Source organism: Ischnura elegans, chromosome X, assembly GCF_921293095.1.
Source record: "Ischnura elegans chromosome X, ioIscEleg1.1, whole genome shotgun sequence".
Lineage (NCBI taxonomy): Eukaryota > Metazoa > Arthropoda > Insecta > Odonata > Coenagrionidae > Ischnura > Ischnura elegans.
In genome coordinates, this window is record NC_060259.1 from 45,169,142 (window position 1) to 45,193,253 (window position 24,112).

The 24,112-nt window shown below is 37.2% G+C and overlaps 1 protein-coding gene across 1 annotated transcript in view; it reads left to right on the forward strand.

Annotated features, from left to right (window-relative positions):
• Nucleotides 1–24,112, forward strand: part of LOC124170613 (brefeldin A-inhibited guanine nucleotide-exchange protein 3) — a 95,980-nt gene that overhangs the window by 36,304 nt on the left and 35,564 nt on the right. The window contains exons 21-26 of the mRNA XM_046549441.1: nt 1,927–2,106; nt 2,699–2,960; nt 3,092–3,263; nt 3,727–4,034; nt 6,430–6,600; nt 7,436–7,559. Of these exons, the coding sequence (XP_046405397.1) occupies nt 1,927–2,106; nt 2,699–2,960; nt 3,092–3,263; nt 3,727–4,034; nt 6,430–6,600; nt 7,436–7,559 (1,217 nt within the window). The remainder of the gene's footprint in view (nt 1–1,926; nt 2,107–2,698; nt 2,961–3,091; nt 3,264–3,726; nt 4,035–6,429; nt 6,601–7,435; nt 7,560–24,112) is intronic.

A 24,112-nucleotide genomic window follows, 5' to 3' on the forward strand; every position in this document is an offset into this window, starting at 1 on the left:
CCAGAAATTTTATATCTCAATGAGAGATAGTGATGATGGAGAATTTAGTGATCGATTGTGAAGTGGCTCTGGAGAAATGTGACATTGGTTTGAAAACTATTATCGCAGGGAAACTACCAGGTGTGGTTTAATCACCAACCAGTGACAAAGGAAGCAGATCTTCGGAACTTAAGTCCATAAAATCTAACAAAAAAGACTGGATGAGAACAATTTAGTAATTGAAAAGGCAGACAAAGGAAACGCGGTGGTAATCATGAATAAGGAAGACTACATTAATAAGTGCTACAGTTTCATCAAGAATAACCAAATCATAAAACTTATGGGGATCCAACCAAAAAGTTTAAACCATATTGTGAAAAAAATTCCTCAACTCCACCCCTAGACTTATCAAGCCCAGCGAAATTTATAAATTGACAATGATCAATCCAAGGGCACCCTGTTTTTTCAGGCTCCCCAATATACATAAAGTTAACGTTCCCGTGTGGCCAGTTGTCTCCAGTGTGAAAGCAACCAGTGTGACAGAATCAAATTCACGTGTGAAAAAGAAGCTAGTGATAAATTGAATTTCCTTGATGTGGCTGTTTCCAAAAGTGCTAAGTGTTTTGAATTTGATATTTTTAGAAAAACCTTCACCACGGATCATGTAATCCCCTCTGACTACCACCATCACATTTCCCAAAAGTTATCGACATTTCACTTCTTGATAAATAGACTTCTGAATATCCCCCTCTCAAAAGAAAACTTTAATAAGGAATGGGCATGATCAAAACAATAACAACAACGAACGGATGTATCAGAACCGCTTGTAGATAAAATGCTCGTAAAAAAACGTTCCCTAAGAGCACATGATATGTTATTCAGTCCAATGTAATCAAAGTGCGATAAATTTAAGTGGAGAAAATTACCTTACTACAGTTTTTTTATCACAGAAAGTGAGCAACCTTTTTCCCAAAAACCTTTTCAAGATTGCTTTTTATAAGAACAACAACCTGGAAAGAATATTTAATAACACAAAAGAGAGAAATGACCCATTGGAAAACAGTGGCATTTTTTTATTGGAATGAAATGAGTGCTCTGCTGCTTATATTGGACAAATGGGCCGCACTTTCTGGCAGAGAGTGAAGGAACACAAAAGGAGTTTCTGGACTTTTAACCTCTCCCAGTCCCACTTTGCAAAACACTTGTGGGAGGAGAACCACAGAAATGATTACATCCCAAGAATTCTACACCGGGAAGAAAAATACAGAAGAATTGGAGATTAGAAAGCTCATCAAGAAACGCCCCCTACGTAATGACATTCTATTTGAAAACCTTTCCCCCCTCCTAAAAGCCTCTCTGACCCTCACGGAAAAACCAGCAACCCATAATCCTTCCCCTCCCCCTACTCCTACGGACACCACCGTCAATACCTTAGTCACCGACAACCCTACGAAACTCCCGACCAATGGTCTTCCACACCCTGCCCCTCTCCAAGTCTCACCACCCACCCACAATGCCACATCACCTACTTGAGATTTTCCCAGCCACCCCTTCCACATAGCTTCTTCCTTCCCCACTGAAAACACATAATTTCTATGATATATTAGGACGTATTTTGTGCTTGTAACCTTTGTACCTGGTGATGATGCCACTGCATCGAAACTAGTTGTAGAGCGAAAATGAATTGGTGGATAAATATATAGTTTGTTCCTTTCATTTGTTAGAATAAACTTCCACAAAGTTGAGTCAGTCACTATAGAGATTATATCTCAGCATATTACACTGTTTTTTTTTATCAGATTTTACTGTTATTATTGGATGAAAGCTTGTCACATATATTTGATGTTAGAAATGACTTTCCTGAGTTTGTTTAGTCTAACTGTATTGAACTTTGCTATAGCATAGAATCTGGATTTAGTATAATACACATTTCAATTTTTCTTCCAGGCTGCATGCCACAAAGAACGACTGATATCCAAAAAAGCAGTTGCATGTATTCATGACACAGTCATAGCTCTATTGAATGAGCAGTCAGAACTGCCTCATTTTCACTTCAATGAAGCTCTTTTCAAGCCGTTTGAGAACTTACTGTGTCTAGAACTTTGTGATGCGGATGTCCAGGATCAAGTGAGTTATTAGGATTCATTCTCTGTTTTTTGGGTTTCAAAGGATTTTTTCCAATTGCAAGGTTTTAAAAATGTTATTTGGTATTACTTTCCTTTTAATAAGCTGAATATCAAGCTTATTGTGGTACTGCAGTGATAAGATCACTGTATTTTCATGAATCTAGATGGCCATTGCCTCTTTTAAAACTAAATTGTTAAAAGAGGATATGATGTAGGCCACCCTGTAACTTACCTCCTGGTGATTTTGGGCAGAACAGTGGGGACTATATTCAAATATATATGTATATACAGCAATTATTTTTCAAAATTAACTTTCATTCCTTAGCGGAAATCCAATAAAAGGGGAGTCATATTAGAGTTGTGTTCATTTTAGATTCGTGCAGACAAGGTATATTTATGATTCTTTTTGGCTTTGATTGGTTGTGTAAGTGTTTACCAGTAGTTAGTCTGCTGTTATTTCCTAAAAACAATTTTCCAATTCTTCTTACCATTGTATTCATGCAGTAGAATGCTAAGTGAGAACATTTTTATTATCCATGCTACTGTCGTAACTTTTTTGTTTTAACTCATAAAAATACCTTCTTAATTTTCAGATAGTGACATCTCTTTGTGAGTTTGTGGAGACAAATCGGACTGAAATTAGGTCGGGTTGGCGACCTCTCTTCGGTACACTCCGAGCAGTGCATGGATCATCTGCCTTGGTGAATTCTAATAGTTCTGACAGCCAGCCGTGTGGAAATTTGAGAGTCATTCTTGATATATTTGAAGTATTTTTGAACACGGACAATACTTTGGTGTTTTCAAATGCAGCTGTGGATTGCATTCTGTGTCTTCTGAAACACGTTAGGGGAGATAGTAAGTTCATATAAATTATGCTTTAAATGTAGCCAGTATGTTAATTGTTGATCTTCGAAGCTCTGTCTTATTATTTTATTTCATTTCAATATTTTTAAGTGCATAATGACAATATTTGTATTTTTCTTTAGTCCCAGATACAGAAGAGCCTAATGAATTGAGTCATGCAGGGGATGTAATCCAAGAAGATTTACCTCCTCTTGATTTGTGTATTGCTGCCTTAAAATATATCCATCGGTGCTCAAGGATTCTTTCAGCTATGCATCTAATGCCAGCATGCCCTATTTTTCATGCAACAGATAGGTAAGCTTCATGGTTCATTACCATTTATGCATGCTAACTTAGCCATAAATTTTCTATAGTATTATGAAAAAAGAGAAATATCCAGCATTATTTTTCCCTTTAATAATGATCATATGAAATTAAATTTATTATATGCAAGATGAAGAAAGTGCTCATTAATTATAATGGTCTATGACTGCAATTTTCTCTCTAGTCTTAAGGTAAATGTTTTTCTAAGTTATTAAGGTAGTGCACTGTGAAAATTATTGTTCTGCTGACATTGGGCTTGAGTAGCTGAATGTAATGATTTGACCTAATAATCTCAAATTGTGGTATTTTTGTTGTACATAGCTTAATTAGAGAATGCAAATATTCCCCTTGTTGCATTGAAAATAGTAAAAAAATATTTTAATTTATCCTTTAATGCTAATTTACCCCTGAAAATGAGTGATAATTTTTCATTGTGATTATCTTTTGAATCTAGGATCAAATTGAACAATATGCCTCAAGTGGTTGACCCAGTTATTCCAAACATTGAGGTGGTAAATTTCAGTTCATCTGACAACCAGGAAGAGAAAAATGAGTGGGAATTGTCTTCTTCGTATAAAGCATTGCTGTCCAGCAGTGAAATATTGTCTCTGGAGCAAATGGACAATAGTAGTGGTATTCTACATGTCTGGTTTATCCTTATTGAAGGCTTAGCAAGTTCTACTACTACTTGTCCTCAGAAATACCAGCCTCACACCTTAGAAACAATGTTTTCACTTCTAAGGTCTCTTCTGGATGTTCCAGGTGAGTTAATTTGCCTAATAGTGGTACTCATCTTAGAGGTTAGATTTATCTACTACTTGAATGGTTATATACATACATTTAAAATTATTATTCAAGTAATTCAGCGTTTTAACACGTTGAGTACCGGGGTATTTAAATTCCTAGGAATGCCGATTCTGGGAAATATGTGCCTATTAGTGCGTAATGCCTTTGGTTTAAACATGGTTAAAAAGCTAATGTTTAGAATATAACTTTATCCAATCAAACGTTATGATGCATCAATTCATTATGAATAATGAACAATAACTGAATACGTACTAACTAATACGTATTGTACGCTTTAAAATTGTTTAGGTTGACGTGCCTAAATGACAAGAATCTTCGTCATCCATCCCGAACTTTCGGGAAAAAAATGACGAGAATTCTCGCCATCCGTACGCAACGTGTTAAAAATACAATGCTGTTGCTACCTCCGTCCCACATTGAAGCTACTTCTTCAACACTGCTCAAAACTTATGGGTATGTCTTAAAAACTATCACATTGCTGGAGGTGATCATTGATGAGGGAAGTTATGATCAGAAGGAATCGTGTTTCAACAGAATATCGTAACCCATTCCATGAAAATGAGTAACCCAGCAACAGAGCCGGAAGGCATAGGAAAGCCAGAACTTCATTCATAAAATTAGGAGCCTAGCATTAGTGACTGGTGGGGAATTCGTGTGCCTCACTACTTATTACATCTCTTTTGACTTCCGTAGCTTCCTGTGCACCCAGGTACTTAGCAAGGACTGTTAGATCCCATCATGAAAGCCGAAATAAAACTTAATCTATAACTCTCTCTAGGAAAATCAGTGTAAAAAACTGATTGAGGACAGAGATTGCGGAACCACTTCCTCTTCGGTTTATGGCTAATGAAAGTCACACTGATGGAGATACGGTTGCTTATCAGTGCAATGGGGCCGGTGTTGGCTATCAAATAAAAGTGTGCAAAATGGCAACAGATATAATGCTTATCCGCCATGTTCATGGGTCTCCTTAAATTGAGTCCCCCTTAGTGCTGGATTCGGGGTACTCAGCTGTATATTTTTCGATTGCAAGCTCTAGAGGGACTAATCTGAGATTGCTTTAATTATTCTGCATGGCTGAATGTTAATTTCCTTGTGATTGCTGAATACATGTGATCGCCATTGTTCGTATAAACGAATCCCATTTGAATTATGCCAGAAACCTTTAAAATCGTAGTTCGGCTACTAGTGCTAAACATACTACATAGGTACTCCTGATTATCCGGGCTAATGATGGGGAGAGGTGGCACGAATAATCGGGAAACATGAATATTCCAAACCTTCATTGTAATTTCTTGTAATTATCATAATTTAGGCAAATCAAACTATCAATTATTAACTTTGCACATAGTCTGTTTTTTCAGATAGCTTTCCGGAATCATTTAGAGCTTTCTTTTCGTAACTGCTATCTTTTTAGCGGCGATAACGTGATTTTACTCATATTCCTATTGCTCCATGTAATACCTGGTTTCATGATTTCACCGTGCACCCGTGTCTGTGAGATCACAGGTTCAGAAAATTGGTTTGCATGAATCCTTCAAAACCATGGTGCAATATCGGAAACTACACTGTCAGGCACCACGCTACGTAGTTACTGAACGCAAGCATGCACTGTAATGTTTATATAACACGAGTACGGAGCTTCTGTGAAGTTAATAGGTGTGCAATCATCCCATCGCGCAGTAGCAATTATAGGAAACCTGGTCTCTTGGCAATTTGTCTACTCAGGCGAGTGCCTGGCTGTAACTTATGCTATCTCTACTTCCACTTCCCTCGCTGCCTTCACTTCTACTATTCCCTTCCTCTCCAGTTTGACTCGACTAATCACAGCATAAATATGTCTTAGTGTGACAAAATCTCTGGTTCCTTTGGGCCGTATGCGATGCCACGGTAATTATTGCACATTTTTGATATGAAATATTCAATTATAGACAACATATCTCTTAAATTGGGATTGTTTAACCATTGAAGAATCTTCTAAAATTAATCAAGAGATTTTTTCCCGCTGCTGATTGTCGTCTGCATGGTAGAGCCGATGGCCAAGTAAACTTGAAACATTCCATATTTAAAAGTAAATAAAATAATTCCCTTGTACAAAGAGGATTCTAATGGAAACAATAATCAAATTGCAGCCTTGCATGAAACGCAAATATATTGTTTCTTTTGCATCCGATTAATTTTTTTATAAAGATAGCGGAAAACATTGATGAAGTGTAAAACTCATGCGTGGATTATACCCAACACAGATAATCCGCAGCTGTATAGTTGGGAGTCTGCTGTAGTTCCTAATTTTAGAAAAAAAAATATTTATTCATTTGCATTATGTTGTATGTTTTTCTTTATTTTTCAGGACCTGACTTTGGTCTTTACTGCATAAACCATATATTACTTCCAATGGTTCAGTGTTGGCTTCGAAAAACTGGTAGAATATTTCGTGGCTGGGACAATTTTGCTCCAAATTTCAAGCAGTGTTGTGGCTTAACTACTGACCTTGTGGTAGAATACCTGAATTATTTACATGGTAAGCTCATGTATCCATTGCTACATTTGTGCATATTCTATTTATTTAGTGAGTCTGTTGCCAGAAGTTATTATCATGTGGATGGGTTTGACTTAAGTGTAGTCCATAGAGGAAGCATGTGGCATAATGAGTGGTCTGAATGCCTCGAAAATTCTTTGATATATCGTTAAATAGTATTATTTGAAGGTGAAAGATGAAGCCCCATAGTTATTCATCCTAAATTTCCATTTGTCTTTCATATCTGAGCTCTTTAATTAAGGTAGAAGATATGTTTTTGCATTAACTTGCATATTTATCTATAATTTATAATCTAATTATAATTGCAGTCAATTATTGTCCGTGTTATGTAATGTGTTACACGGTTCCAAAAAATATTGCCATATACTCTTAAGTTGGTTGTAACATGTCAACGAAATCTCACAAAATGGTCTGTTCTATGTTCATTATTTTCTCCAGCGAAACAAGCCAGCTTGTGCAACTGGTATTCTTTTAGAGAAGTTTTTCGTTCAATTATCATTCTTAAGTGTAGTCCTTATTCATGTCATATTCTGTAAATTCCCAGTGTAGTTAACTTTTGAGAAAACCAAGACCATAGGAAGCAGGGGTAGTTACGTGGTTCAAATCCCCTCTAAATGTTTGTGAGGTATGGTGATAACCATTTTAAGAGAAACCCTATCCAAATGACTTTGTGGTTTCTCGGAAAGAGAAAATATTAACATTTACAGTTGTAAATTGTAATGGCCAACATCAGTTGTTTAGTAATTTACATGCATTACATTGTCAGTAGCCGTAAATTATCTAGTCAAGACTTAAATTTTTGTAATTTATATTGCAGGTAACAAGAATCTAAAGCTGAAGCAAGGTTCCACTTTGATGGTCCGACAACTACTTCTCGTAATGGTGGAATGTGTTGTACAGTCTACTGAAAGTATTGCAAGATTGGGATGTGCATGTATCAGGTGAGGGTATATTCAATATTTGAGCTAATTGGCAGTTCTTTAAATGAAAATGTGTGAATTCACGAGGGCGTACCCAGGATCAAAACTAGAGGGGGGCAAGCCGAGGTTGTTCAGGTTGTAACACAGAAAAGATTATGGAAACCTAAATTTCAAAAAAATTATAACAGTGCTTTATTAGATTTTATATGTAATTATTTGCTCAGAAAAATATTTCTATTTTTATTACAATGTTTTGTAGTAATAACACTTCTCTTGGATTTAAAGAAAAAATTTCAAAACTTTCTGTGAAATAAATTTAATTTTGCTTTTAGGGGGGGCAGCTGCCCCCTCCTGCCTTCCGCTGGGTACGCCCATGTGTTTTCAAATATATTTAAGGAACCTAAGTATCAGATCGCCATCTGGAAGTGAAATACGAGCTTTGGCAAGGTTACCAGTTATTCAGAAAGAGATTGAATCATTTAAGGGGATGTGTCACTCTCCCATGTTTGTGATGTTTGAGGTACATGCAAATGTTGAAGTAGATGTAATCTACATACCCTGAAAATTTCAAGGTGCAAGATTAAGTTTCAGACAGGTTACAAGCAAAAAGAAAATTTGGCCAATTGGATGGACGTGATGGATAAATGGAGATAAAATATGCCCATTTTATTTGAAGATTGGTCACTAGGTATGTTTGTTAAGGTTACAAGATCGTTTATCTTAATTTCATCCACTTTTCATTCAATGGCTGCTTGTTAATTATTGTATAAGACACTAGAAGATGCTACATTTCTGGATTGCCACTGATGGAATTCCATTGTCTGAAATGTAGGGTTTCCAAGCGAGATTCATTGGTGTCAACGGCTTTTGGGAGCACCTGTGTATTGCGCTTAGTCACGTGAGCTTTTATGGCCATTGCAGGTTGCATCATGAAGCGATGAATAAGAAATTGGAAGATGGTTGTCTATTAATACATATACTGGTCACCCCTCCTCACTCTACTGGAGTGGTGGGGGAGAAGGGTGATGCTGAGATCATTAGAACTGTCAGTCCTGTCCTTGAGCGATGAGTGGACTCTCCTCCATTGTGTGTTGTGGATAGGTGAATCATTGATTTAACCATACTGGAAATATCAGCACTATTGTTTCTGTTGGAAGATTCTCTTTCACATCTTGCTGAGTTTAACGCCATCCACTCAGTTAAAATTTTGGGGCATTTTTCAATTTCAATTGCCTTGCAAATTAGTCTTCTGTGATAAATTTTTTCTTGGGCTATCACCTGCGTTTTGTTGATTAAAATATTATGTCCATCTTCAGAGTAGACACACTCAGCTATGGCCGACTTCTCCCTATCTGGATGTTTGTGTTCTTTTGATCGGAAAGTAATGGAATGCCCTGTCTGCCTGATGTAAGATTTCTCGCAAGAGCATGGGATTTTGTATACACCTTCCATGTTCAAGGGATGGAGTCGGTCTTTGGCGGAAGGAAACATGTCTCTCATCTTCTTAAATGCCTTGTATCGCATTACGATTCCTGGTTTCTTCAGCACGTGAGAAATTGTCTCTGAAGTTCCCGAGACGTATGGTATGGTATAGTCCAGAAAAGTCTGGGTATATCAGTTTGATTTCCTGCAAATGTTTTCACTTAGATTGTGCTCTTCAATGAATAGGTTGGACTCAGGATCCATTTTAAAATTAGTATTTATTTCCTTTGCCAAAGCCTACATTCTTTGTAATTTATTTTTGATGGTGGATTCCTAGATATTTTGAAGCTCTGAATCCACAATAGTTAAAATATGTAAGATAGTTTATGCACTTGAATTTTGACAGATAAGTTAGTTGTTAAAAGTTGATAGATTCCAACTTATAAGCAAAAAACCTAAAGTGGAAAAATTTTTCCATTCTTCCTTATTGCTGAGTAAATTTTTTTGAAGACTCTGATTTGAATTCAGTGCCCCTTAAAAGGAGGAAGAAATCAATACTACCCCAAAACTCTTCAGGAAAAACTATGCTTGGACTTTGTTATACGCATAGAGGTAAAGGGGTGGGATAGGGCAAGGTGGCATACCCCCCTTGTCTTTTTTTGTCTTTTTTTTCTCTGTAATAATTCTGTTTCTAAAAGAAATCCCTTATCCATCCCTCTATAAGGCTTGCGCTCAATCATACTGAACCTCTTTTACATCCATAAATTTTTTTCCCAAATGCAAATGGATATTTTGCTCCTATGTATTTCAATAGCCAATTTTATGTGCTGCTCCTACTACGATGCAAATGATTGCTTTTGCAGTTACTTTTATGCTGTTGTTATTGCCACAGATGTGTTGTAAGAGAATGCGGGAAGGGCATAGCAGAATGAATGCCTTGAATAAATGGGCCTTCTTTAAGAGACCAATTTTGCTGCCTTTGATGTATCTTTTTGTATTGGAGACGGCATTCTTTTACTATTTTCAAGTTTCTGATGGTGGTTTGTTTTCCTCAGTGGAATTTCGCAAAAAATGCCTCTAAGCTACAGCGAAGAAATAACTTCTGCAGGGGCGGTCTGGCCAGGTCGGCAATTGCCAAGGGCCCCAGCTTAGGGGGCCCCTACAATGCTCGCTTCTATTGTGAAGTGTATATGAAAGGAGTAATAAAAAAATACTCATATTAGTTGAACCAAAGTATTTTGCAAAAATATAATTCTGCACTTTCATTAATTGATGTATACAACACACTCAGATTATATACAATGATAAAATAAAGGTGTCTGAAGATAAAAGAGAACCTGATACTTTTTGAAAGGGTTATTCGAAAAGGTTATTTTAAAGTTTTTTTTAGATAGATAATAGAACCACCCCAAGCACACCAGACCACCCCTGCTCATAAGGGAAGTACATAAAAGCCTTTTGCAATGTGAAATGAAAATCTCATTTGGCCATATATCATTTCCCAACTATTGTCTAACTTGCAACAATGAATCACTGTGTTAGTATGTGGGAAGGGGAGAGTTTTACCACTGGGATCAAATCCCAGCCTCTCAACTGGTATTGCCAAACTCACTTATACACCCACGCACAGAAACATTCTCGTGCAATCATACGACCAAAGCAGGATCCTTTGTGAGGGCTGAAGGGACCCAAACTTAGGCTGCCTGGTCGGCAACCTGGGATTCTTTGTTGGGCTGGAGAGACTGAGCTTAGGATGCCTTGTTGTTGGGAGATGTGCACCTATAAGCGCTCAAAAGAAAAAACTGGAGTAAAATATTTTGTCGTTTGGCTCCCCCTTAAAAATTACTCTTATTTGTCAAAATCTGTCATAAAATCAGGGTGTCCAGTGACTGGAAAAAAGAATTGGGAATTACTGTATTTTCCTAAATTTGATCTCAAAAAAGTTACCTGCGTCTTATACGTGAAGGACACAGGTTAACTTTCAATACTGAATGCTATTTTTAGCCCGGATAAAGGTCTAGACACACGTAACTTTTTCTACATCTGCCATAATTATTTTATCAGGTGTAACTAAATTTTTGCCTGCAAAAATATAGTGCAAAAGAGAGGACTGTGATGTTTTCCTTCCGACATCGCACCGTTCCGGTCTAAAAGTAAATGGAACTAATAGCGCTCGCTCTGCCCTCTTTTGTTTCTGCTTTACTTTGCCCGCCTATGTTTTTGCTTTGTTCATTTGGCTTTTACGTACCGTGAGAACTAAAAGAATCTGTGTTTTTTGTTGTTTCTGCTTTATTTTGTATAATGTTCGATTGCTTGTCGTTCATTCATTCATTCATTATTGAAATTTACACATCATGTCCAAAATGGCTTGCCGTTTGGCAATTTTCCTCAATAAAAATATATAATTTTTGGTTTTCGGTTCCTCAATAAAAATATGTTTGGTAATTGTATTCAATGATTGTTTATCTGGCTTTTACGAAAAGTGAGGACTATAAGAAACTACATTCTAAGTTATTGTGGTACCTAGCAGTCGAGCGGACTATTGAAACTTTTTTTCCTGGTGTGTGGCCTTCTAAATAAGGGTGCGTCTTATATGCCAGTGCGTCTAATATGCCGTCAAATATGGTATGCATGAACTTTTAGCCCCTGGAATTATTCATGCATTATTCGTGAATTTTTTCTTTAACCTGGAACTTCATTTCACGTACTATTTAGCCAGTTCAATAACCTGTTTCTGGCTGAAAATTTGTTTGCCGGAATTTATAAGGCAATTTAAGGCACACGCATGCTTTACAATGCATTGATTACAATTCAAGTTGCACTTTATGAAAACATATATGCATTTATTTAAATTATGGAATATATCTAGAGATGCCACATGAGACATTCATAAATAAAGTGTGAAATTTCTATGACCAAGTCTCAGTCTTTAAATTAGAAATATAAAATAATGAATAAATATAATATTGTTTAAAAGTATTGAATTAATTTTCGGTATTTTAAAATTCTTATATATTGCTGTAATCATGGAAGATTAACCTTGAATTTTGTAGAATTTCCCCGGATAACCTGAAATTATGCATGAAATTTTCTGCTTTGATTGGTTGTACACCCTGTAAAATGTATTAAGCTGTTTGGAATTTGCCTAGTTTGTTTCTAATTCCATTTTTATCCCATTTCCGCATAGCGTAGCCATGTGGCTACACCCTACCTAAAATGAGGTTCTTGATAAAAAACAGAGCACTATTTTGCTTTCAAATTGCCACAAATATTTTGCGTAAGGTTTTTTCAACCTAATGTATCTATTAGTTTATTTTTGACGGTGGTGGAAATAAACCCACTTGCTGAAAGAGAGGTGTGCAAATGTGCTTTTTTGAAAGGGTTATTCAAAAATGTTATTTTTTAGATTTCAGTGCAGTTATAAAGAAAAAATTCGCCAACTATAAAAGAGAATCACACTACCTTATAAAATTTTATAAGCTATGAAATTCTCACTTTTCAGACTTACATTTCAGTCAACTATTTTGCTTTACACTGTACGCACACTCGGTGTAATAAGATTATATAAAAAATAAGTAAAATAAAAGTGTCGGAAGATGAAAGAGAACCCAATGCTTTTTTGAAAGGGTTATTTGAAAAGGTTATGTTAGAGATTTTTTTACATTTCAGCGTAGTGTCAAGGAACAAATTCACTAAATAATAGGTAATAGAACCATAATACGTAATTACATTTTATTAGCTGTGAAATTTCCAGTTTTCATTGTATTTTTTTTCGTACAAAATATGTACCTGTTTTGTAGTTATCTAGTTTTTAAGAGCCAGAATTGAATTTCCGGGTATGGAATTTCCACGGGAGGACCCCTGACTCCCTCTGTAAGGGGGGCTCCATCATGAGCCCCAGCCGAGGGCCCCCAGTCACCCCTGGCCGCCCCTGATTGAATGACTGTTGTAAAAACGAAAAGTGACGGAATAAGCGATGGAAATAGGGGTGAAGGGAATATGTGTTTAAAAAAATGGTGAGGCGAGCGATCATTTCATTTGGTCCCTGAAAAGCTATCGTTGGAGCTATCTCTCAGAGGGACGGAAAAAATGATGGTGTGATTCATGCTTTAACCTAAATTGGTGACGTTTGGTCTCTCAGACCGACATTGGAAACAGGCGGTCCCGCGAGGTTACTCATCTCCATTGCGAGAATTTTTTGCTCATGTGCCTGGAGAGGGGGAGGAGAGAGAGGAAGGATAAGGGACGCCGCGGCGTAAGGTGAGCCCGACGACGCTTACAGGGGTATGGATAGGGGAGGAAGGGTGTGGGATGAAGAATCTCGACGTCGTTATGAAGGCCATGCGAGGTACCACCAGCGAAACCGAATTTGCGATAGCCAGAAAAATGGAAAATGATTCTACGAGGAAGAACAATCGAAAGATTTTTCTCCAAATCAGACCGGCAATTCGATCTTTCTGATGTAGCCCATACTCTTTAGTCGTAGCCTACGAATAACGTAGGCTACGCTTTAGTGCAGTGGCGGAAAAAATTAACACTAAGCTCATTTGCGTCTGAAAGCGGCCAGTTCAGGTACTACTTGTCTTCCAAAATTCTGCCATCGTAATGCTCTCATACAGCCGGGAATTTTGAAAGCTATATGCTCCTTATACCGGGAAATAATCACATCCGTCGCATTTTGACAACGCGCAAAAGATCTAGCTACGAATTCTTCCCCATATTCTCCGAAGTGTACTTCGCCCACGACTGACTTAGAATATACTTGGGGGTATTTCGAAAATAATCGGTCATGTCGGACGCCAGGAACTATGTATCTCTTAACCAGGAAATACGAATACAAAATGTGCACGGTACATTTTTGGGGGTATACTACTAGTGATATATATATATAGAGGGGATGGGAGGAAAAAAAAGATATGTAACCGCTGACATGAATGATCCCTACGAACGCATATCTAAATAAGAACATTAATAAAATATTAGATCTTTATTAAAGTAGATGTGTCTCAACTCAGCTTTATTAGTTTTTAAATTCTATTAACTGACATAAAATGAGAATCAGAAATATTTATCTCTATTTCATCTATTGCAAAGTTATTTAGAAAAATGGAAAGATCGCAGAAATTTGAATGGGCGGAAAGGAACTTAATGGAATTCGACTCTATTTTTGAGTAAATAGGAGAGAATGACTTTTTTCTAGATTTTTTCCGCGATAATCGAATTATATTTTTTATCCTTCCTAGCGTGACGTTGATACATCTCATGAACTAATTTATTTTTCATCTTGGATCTCAGGCATAGTGAATATATTTATTCTTGCATATAATTCCTTATATTCAATTGAATATTTTAAAATAAAATCCGATCCTTGATGCTAGCTTTCTTTATCGATTACTGCATAATTCCCCTCTTCTCTAATGCACATATGCTGTACCATGCAGTAATATTTACCTATCTTCTCCTTTTGTGTGTCCGAATCGTTTTCTGAAAAATATTTCATGTCCACAACTAAACTCATTTACTTTTATTTTGTTCAAGTAAACTACTTCAATAATCTATTTTTAATGTGTTTCAATCATGCAACAATCACGAAATTAAATCCCTTATAAGAAAGTGAGCAGGGAATGGTCTGCTGTATATGAGGAACAATTTTAGTACTTAAATATTCGGTGACTTAATGGAAATATTTTTTTTTGCCAAGACAATGACAAGATTCGATCAAATACTATAATTCACAGGATGGGCAAAAAAAAAAGCTCTATCGCACCTCTTCATTGAATGGAGAATAATGGAAAGGGCATAGCCGGATAAGAAGGTGAAAAGTCCCCCCTCCCAGATCTTTCCCGTACTTGGGATATGCGATTTGGGATCAAATAGGACAAACCTACCCATATTTCCAGCCCGCTATGTGCCCACCAGGGCCGGCTAGATCGAAAATACGATTTTCACTCTTTTTTTAATATCTCGGTCAAGAATGCATATCTTTTAATGCGGTTTGCGGCATTTGAAACCTTATTTAATGGCACATGTTTTCAAATTTTTTCAAGAACTTCGGGCGGGGCAAGAAGATATGGCGTCGATTTGAAAATTTCTAATGCAAGTTTTCATAAAATTTTCTTGAGAGGGCCAAAAAGAAAAAATGTTTTCTGGAAGTGATTTTTAATACCTTTCGGCTGGCGTATTGAAAATACAACTTTTAGGTGGTGGAACATCGCGAAAAATGCGATTGAAAATATGCGATTTTGGCCATTTGGCTCTATGCTCTGACCCTCCATAACACCCATTTTTAGTTATTATAGTATTGTACCGATTAAGGTGCTCACCACAGAGACAGAATTGTATTGATACTGGTTCCAAAAACGCCTCCAGGGCCCTTGAAAACGCTCGAGTAAGCTAAAAAGAATTTCCCTGCTTCCAACCCCCTCCGTCATTCCTTTCAATGAGAATTTATTGAACTTCCTCAATGTCCTTATCAGATATAAATTCATTGAAATTACCTCACCTATGCTAAGCTATGTGGATATCATTATAACTTTATGATAGCTGTTTGCTGAAATGAAAAAAAATATGGATTTCAACTTTTTCCCAGTTGGCATACAAATAAAAAAAATCTGGTGAACAGTAACTAGCCGAAAAGATGAATTTTCACCATACAATTTTATATTGACTCCAGGATGTAAATGAAAATCGCTCTTGAAAGGTTATTCGTCATCCTCTGAATATTTATTGATGCATGTTATTACGTTGTCCGTCAAAACAAATGCTAGTTAAAATCTTATTTAATATTACTTAATAAAATCAAGGTCTTGCGATCTTATCTTGGTACTGCCCGTTGGATAAATAATAAATTGTTGCTGCTATATGAGCGCAACACCCCATTCTTCTATTCCATTACCACAGTCACAGAAATATCTCAATATGCTGCCCCATACGATGCCATTCGCTGTAATTATATTATAAATACAAATTATAGTTCCTTATATTTTAATGATATTTTTCCTTAATAATAACAATACCTACTCGTCTTAATTTAGCCCCGAAATCACAATTTATTCAATTCTTTAGTCGTTAACTGAGCTCGCATGCCTTTCAGCGTCGGCATCAGCACGCTTAACTCTAAATCATCTTCTAAATATGACACAACATCCCGAAATCCTCTATTCAGAATAAAAATGTCACCTTTTTTCATGAAATTATTACTGGATATGCCGATTGCAAGATTGATTTTAGAGAATCGGCATCATTTTGATTGGCCAAAAAGGGTCCGGGCATAACAATCACAACGCATCCAGGGTAAAAATAGGGAATGGTTTACAAAGAGGAGCTAGTACTGTTCATGTTTCCGGTTTGGAGCTTAAAAAGAAAAACTATCAGCCCTTGAGTGACTGACCTAATATTCGAATATCTCGCCGACGTTAACACACTAAGGGTGCGATTCATAGACGGCACTTTAGGCTAAAGTATACTTTAGCCGGGCTAAAGTCTGCTTTTTCCGTTTCATAAACGCCACTTTAGAGGAAAAATGGCCGAATCGTCACTTTACCGTAAAGTGCCCAACCGGAGCTCACTTTAGGGCTAAAGTGTCCTTTACGGATGAATAAATATGGCTGCACCGGCTGTTATTGAAGTTGAAATATGAAGATATTTGGGTTACGGAAATGAATATGAACTAATTTTTTGGTGAGAACACAGCAGCAAACTGGCGCGTTTCAAGAAATAACCAGACAAGTAATATATGTCTTTTCCCTGAATATATATCGAGTCGGTATTGATGGAGATGACCCAATTCTTATATTTTGAAATTTAACTCTATCGGTCGTGTGATAATTACAACACAGTAAGTGGTTGAACAGGTTGGCATAATTTATGTTGATTTTATATACAAGTTAATTGTTAAATTCTTAGGTTATTTATACGTTCATATTCTAGAATTTTCCTTAAAGATACTTGAATATGATAGCAAAATTCTGTTTACATTGGCGTCAATAGCCTTCGTACGCTAAGACTTGATTTTCATGTCGTTTGGCCAGCCAAATGCTAGCTTCTATACCTTGCATTGTATTTTAAGTGTTTTCATTCAATATTGCTTAATGTACTCTTGCCGTATGCCTCCATATCGCGTTTAACATGTTTCTGTGATTTTGAAACTATAGAGTCGAGTTTCTGATTCGTTTTTCGTCTATGCATTTGAATGTTTATAATGATGATATAAGATCTCGTCATGAAAGGCAGCAATAAAAAGTAAAACACACTTTCCTTCATAATCATATTATCTGCAGCAAAGCGATGTTTTCTCGAGGATGTAGGATTGTTATGAAATTTTATTTACACAGCATCACAGACTTCATTGAAATTTTTTACTACGAAATTCGTGAATGGATACTCGGGTTAGGTATTCACATGTCGAGGCATCATTTGAAGTAGACAAAGAGATATTTATTGATATAAATCCATTTTCACATTCAAAATGTTTCATTGCGTGGCCACCCCTATGAAAAAATTGTATAAAACTGTTTCAAAATTTTATACAATTTATACAATTACCATGGCAATTGTATAAATTGTATAAAATTTTGAAACAGGTTTATACAATTTTTTCATAGGGGCATTCATTCATTGGTTTTGATGATGTAGGTATTATTGAAAGTACATTTCTCTAAATATATAACCCCTTAGGTTAACATTCCAAGAATTAAAATACTGGTAAGCTCAAAAGAATTCAACAAACGCCCATACATCATTCATAATATACGTCCAACTGAGACAACCACTGATCGGTAAATCTTCAAATTAATTGGTACAGTTTCAAGTTAACGCGAGAGAATTTCACTATTTCACCCACCTTCAATGAACCTACACCATCAAACTTCGACTAACATATAGTCCAAACAACCGTTTGCAGTTAATCATAGAAAATGATCATAAAATGTCGTGAAAATATCATCATTTGAATATTTACTTCTCTAGAAACATCGAAGGGCATTACCAATGCACGAAGCTAATTAAAAGCGAGCTTTTATTCAGCCAAATCAGTCATTAACGTACAATAAAGCTAGTGGAGAAAAGCTTTCAATGACGCAGTATTCATTTACATTTGCTCATAATATGAGAAAATGCAGCTTAATAAAACCTTAGCAAAATACAACATGAAAACCCAGTCGCCAGAAACATGTAAACCAGCCCCCCGGAACTAGGGCTTTAGGCATGTTCCTATTTTGAAGCCAGTTCAGGGCTGTGGCCAGTAGAGGCGCCACTAGTCGAAGAGCCCATCGGGCGCATTACGTTGCATTGCGAAGCACTGGATTTTGTTGGCAATTGATACTGAATATAAGGTGAAAACCGTGTATATAATACGTTATTTGTAATGCAAATAACATCCAAATTAAATGCTCGACATAAGGTGTACCTTAATGGATGTAATTATTTAACCAAGCGGAGAAAAGGGATAGCTGTTCGGGCGATGAAACCGGGAACGAAATTATTATACTCGCTTCAGCACTGTGGTGAATTAGGAGTCAAAATAAATTAAGAAAAGAGAGGAAAACGGACCATCTTTAACTGTGGACGATATGAGACAATTAATCCGTTAACCAATAAAATTATACCAGGTACAGGCGCTTCTTAAAATTTTAATTAAGGAAATAAGCAACCATGAATCATGGGCGTAACCAGAAGGGAGCAGCAGCCCCTCCCCCCCCCCCCAGGAACAAAAATAGCAAATTTTTTAAAAGGAAAATCATGACTGAATTGAAACGAAAGTTTTGAACAAATTTTCTTTTATCATACGACAATTGATATTAGAGTAAGACATGTCACTAAAATAAAAATAATTTGTTTTCATGCAAATAATTTTAAAAAATTATGAACCGCTATTATAATTTTCTTAAAATATTGGTTTCATTCACTCTATCCATGCATCTCATTGGTGGATATGGATGGGAGCGCCCCCCCCCCCCCTTTGCGGGGCCACCCGTATTGTCAGACATTGCAAAACCACAATTCTAAGCTTTTTTATATCATAAGATGGCATTGCCTTGAATATGTGTATAATAACTTAAATTAAAAATTTCTGAAGCTTTGCATGTGACTTCATTATTTTTTATTTCGATAAAAGTAAAGGTAACTCGACAAGATATCTTTTGTGCCCCCCCCCCTTTGTGTTTTCTGTAATGAAAACTCAAGGGGGGGCGCGTAAGATTGGTTTCCTCACTTCCCCAAATGCACCAGTAGGGTATACATCGGTATCCGCTACTGGTGCATCTTGAACGATCATTGATTGCCACCACCCCCTAGTTTTGATATTGGGTAAGCCCTTACCATGAATTCATTTAAAATTGCCATCTAATTGCAAATTATTAGCCCAAATCGATTGGTAATAAGAAGCTATTGTCAATTACTAAATCGGGCCTTAGAAATAGTGGTAAGGAGGTGGAAAAATGTGAAAATTTTAAGAAGTGATACAACCCAGACTCGTTTAAAAGGAATGAGCCAAAAGGAAAGTCCTAGTATAAAAATCACAGCAAGGAATCAAAAGTTATCATCCATCTAGTCAATAGGAAAGCAAACAAAATCCTAGGGGTATAGAAAAGAAAATACAATTCAGTTACAATGGCAGAGCAAGAATGTACCCAATACAATTAAAGATACATTTAAAGAAAATTAAGATCCTTTTAAGAAGGCTTTCACACAGTAGGGGTGAAGGACAAGTATGAAATTGTTCTCAGTGAACCAGCCCAAATTTTGAAAACTTGGAAAGAAAACTTAACTGAGCTCTTAAACTGCGAAGAAAGTAAAAATAGAGAAGAAAATAAAAAGGAGAGGATATAAATGTTTAAGGGATGACACATGGGCGTACCCATGATCATAACTATAGGGGGCAAGCCATGGTCTAGCGAGGGAGGGGCGGGGGGCAAGCCAACTTGTGACATTTTAGCATTCTAGATTATTTCCTTGAAAAATAGTTTTATTTTAGTTACATGCCTTATACTATTACATTACATTCGTGGGTTTAAAGAAAATTTGTCGAAAACTTTCGTTTCAATGCAGTACTGATTAAAATCAATAAATTAAAGACTTCTGCGATTTTTGCTTCTGGGGGGTAACCCATGGAAGAAAGTTACCCACGCTCTGAGTCAAGAAAAATGAAATAAAATCCGTATTACAGATTTCTGTTTCAAAAGCGGCAAAGCTGTTGGTAAAGATGCCATGATGCTTTTTTAATAAAAATTATCACAAGAGTATGGCCAAAAGACAGAACGGGAGGAATATAGAGGGATACTTTATCAAAATAGGAGAAAAAAGTCGGTTTAAAAGTCAATGAAGACAGAAAAAATCACCTGAATATTATCAGAAATGAACACGAAGACAATTCTATACCAGCGTTACATCATTAATTTAATCAAAACACCAATTTAAATATCCAGCAGAACCACCGTCGTGAATTAGACTGTAGAGAGCAGTTGGAATTTATGTAAATTATTGAACACCAGGACAGCACTCTGATAAACGAACATCTTTTATCCATCTTTTTCCCCTGTTCTGGCGTTCGACGGCACTTCAAATATACAATATTCCGTCTTCGAACTGCCATAGCCGGTGGAACAATTCGGCACAACATAAGACCACGGCATCCCTCCGAAAGAGATTAATAATAGGAATTCTTACGAAATAAAAACGATTTTTATGTTCAATAGAACAAACGAATCATACTACAGCGGTAAATAACCTCAGTAGCTCGCTCAATCTTCAAATAAGAGTCTTAAACATATGTGCTCTCAAGAGAAATTCAGGCTGAATCATATGCTCAGGGCTCTTAAGCTTGGGCTTTTCTACAGGTGGCGCCACCCCCAAACCAAAGCGGAGAACGCGGGAACTGGCTTCAAAAAAGGAACATGGATTCCAATGGGCAGGGATAGGGAGTTCTAGGGGGCTGATGTAAACAAGTACGCATTTAATATCGTGTGTCATCTTTTTCTTCACTTTTTCGCAGCGTTCATTGCCAACACTCAAAATTTCAATGCATGATCGAGACTTTAGGAGCTAAAGTGCCACTTTATAAAGTGAGATCCTTGAAACGACTCTGCAACGAACTTTAGCTAAAGTCTCACTTTACCGTAAAGTGAGACTTTGTAAAGTGAGCAATTTCAGTGTCGTCTATGAATCGCACCCTAAGTAACTGTGTTACTTGGTCCCATGACAAACCAGTAAAAGTTCGCGGACAATCAGTTCTCTAGAAAAAGGAAGTCACTAAGTTTCGCCGTCAAACTGCGGTTAGATAAATATTCGACTTTGTCCACAAATAGACGAATTTTAGAAACATGCAAGGAAATACTTATGCAGTAGATACGGAAAGTGGGAATTTCATTGGTAAAAACCGCTTATCATGTACATAACCTTTACAGACCACATTTTTGAAAGAAATGATCAACCTCCACCCCCTTCAATCTAGCTTATACGGGAACAGGATGGAGGTAATTTGTAGCGGTATATCCACAAATGAAACAACACTTGCGTGTAGATACAACGCGGGGAAAACTCAAATCGAGCTCATTTTCTTAATCTGAATTCTTACATTCCGGCAGTTTTCGGAGGCCCTTAAGCCATTTTCAGTACCAGTATCAATACAATTCTCTCCCTGTGGTGAGCACTTTAATCGGTACAATACTATAATAACTAAAAATGGGTGTTATGGAGGGTCAGAGCATAGAGCCAAATGGCCAAAATCGCATATTTTCAATCGCATTTTTCGCGATGTTCCACCACCTAAAAGTTGTATTTTCAATACGCCAGCCGAAAGGTATTAAAAATCACTTCCAGAAAACATTTTTTCTTTTTGGCCCTCTCAAGAAAATTTTATGAAAACTTGCATTAGAAATTTTCAAATCGACGCCATATCTTCTTGCCCCGCCCGAAGTTCTTGAAAAAATTTGAAAACATGTGCCATTAAATAAGGTTTCAAATGCCGCAAACCGCATTAAAAGATATGCATTCTTGACCGAGATATTAAAAAAAGAGTGAAAATCGTATTTTCGATCTAGCCGGCCCTGGTGGGCACATAGCGGGCTGGAAATATGGGTAGGTTTGTCCTATTTGATCCCAAATCGCATACCCCAAGTACGGGAAAGATCCGGGAGGGGGGACTTTTCACCTTCTTATCCGGCTATGCCCTTTGGCCAGAAAATGATATCTCAATGAGTTGTCATTAACGTAATCGCATGAATAATATATCTTCATTGATAGGTAAAGATAATGAGCAAATCAGTTTGTATTTGCTACATTTTGGTTGGTATCTAAGTCTTTTGAAAATATTACGTCAAAAATCTATACCAGATTAGGGGTTTTTATAAATATGTATGAAAATTAAAAGTATCTTACAACAGCAATTTTGAGGCGGAAAATCCACGTATTCTATTCCTAAACCTATGTTGAGTGTTAAAAGTCATAACCTTAAGGAGGGACTAAATAAACAGCAGAAAACGCCAACAGTCAAAAAAGTCTATGACTTATAAATAAAATTAGTTCCAAGATAATGATGAAATGTTTAAAAAAATGTATGCGTAGTGCACATTTTGTCGGAAAATTTAAGGGCAAGCGTATTATTTTGTTACCTCGATCATTTGCTCAATATATCTGATGAAATACATACACATACGCCAAAAATTTCCCGATTGAAAATTGCTGAATTTGGGCGGCTCTTTATTCTGCCTTCGCTCAGTTCTGCGAAACGTACGAGGCATTTTCCCGTGAAAAGAAGGAGGAGGAGTAGGCAGTGACACGTCGCAGCTAATGTTAGGGGTCTTGTAGCGGAGCTGGACGACGCGGATAAGGCAGTCAAAATTCACTCCACAGTCAACTGCCCAAATGGGTATGCAAGACAGGAGTTGAATTTCGAAAAATAAATAAGCAATTAAGAATTAAATAGTCATGCAACACCCTCTGAACCTTGTGATAGGTTTTGCGAAGTTTATAGATCAGAATAATGTCCGCATTGCGTGTGCAGCATCTAATCATGCGTAACTGAGACTTGATCCGTGGAACCTATGATTCGTTGCTTGATACTTTACCCACTACGCTATCGGAATGATTTTGACTTGAGATAGTCTCAATGCCCAATATGTCGGCTGTGTCCACAGTTGTCCCGACGAGAGTAAACTCCATTCTAGGTGAGTCGTAGGCGAAGCACACTTCGGAGAATATGGGGAAGAATTCGTGGCTGGATCTTTTGCGCGTTGTCAAAATGCGACGGATGTGATTATTTCCCCGTTATAAGGAGCATATAGCTTTTAAAAATCCCGGCTGTACTAGGGCAAAATTTTGGAAGACAAGCAGTTCCTGAACTGGCCGCTTTCAGACGCCAATGAGCTTTGTGTTAATTTTTTCCGCCACTGTGCATAGCTTCCTATTTCAAACTTCTCCTCCGTATTTGCTGAAATTTTATTTCGTTTTCACTAATTGAACTTCATGCGGTCCTGTTGACCTATTCTCACCAATCGCATCTTAAATTTACCTATCATACGTGGGCATATAAATATATAAAGATGAGTAATATCTGACATTCTAAGAAAATGCAAAATGCTTTTGGTTCTCTTGGACCTCAAGATCATTTTTTTAGGATTACGTTTAAATCACGGTTTAATTATTTTACATGGCGTTCTCGATTCCGATACCGTGTCCTAGAATCGATGGAATTGAGAATCAACATCTAGAATCGACTCGTCCCTGGTTAAGGCAATCTGGAAAGAATGGTTAGGCGTGAGGAAGGGTTTGCCGTGGCATTGGGAGGGCCCGGGTGGGCGCGGACCGCGAGATTGGACGAGGGGTTGTCGTGCGGTGTCGCCCGTGGTGCACGCTTGTAAGCCGATAGGTGCAGTGACGCTGGGTGAAGCTGGCCCGGCTAACGCACGACGACAGCTCTGCCCCCCCGCCACCGCGCCGCCGACACCCGACACCTTCCATTTCGACCCCCTCCACCTCTCACTCCCCCTCAGAAATTCGCTCGGGCCGTTGCTTCGGGAATGCAACCCGTTTCTATGTCAAATCGGAAATCTCATCGATACATTTTTCATTATGCATTTCAGTGAGTTAGCACTTACCGTACTGACCATAGTACTGTAGATTTTTATCCCGGTGCTGGCCATTTTCAATACTTTTAT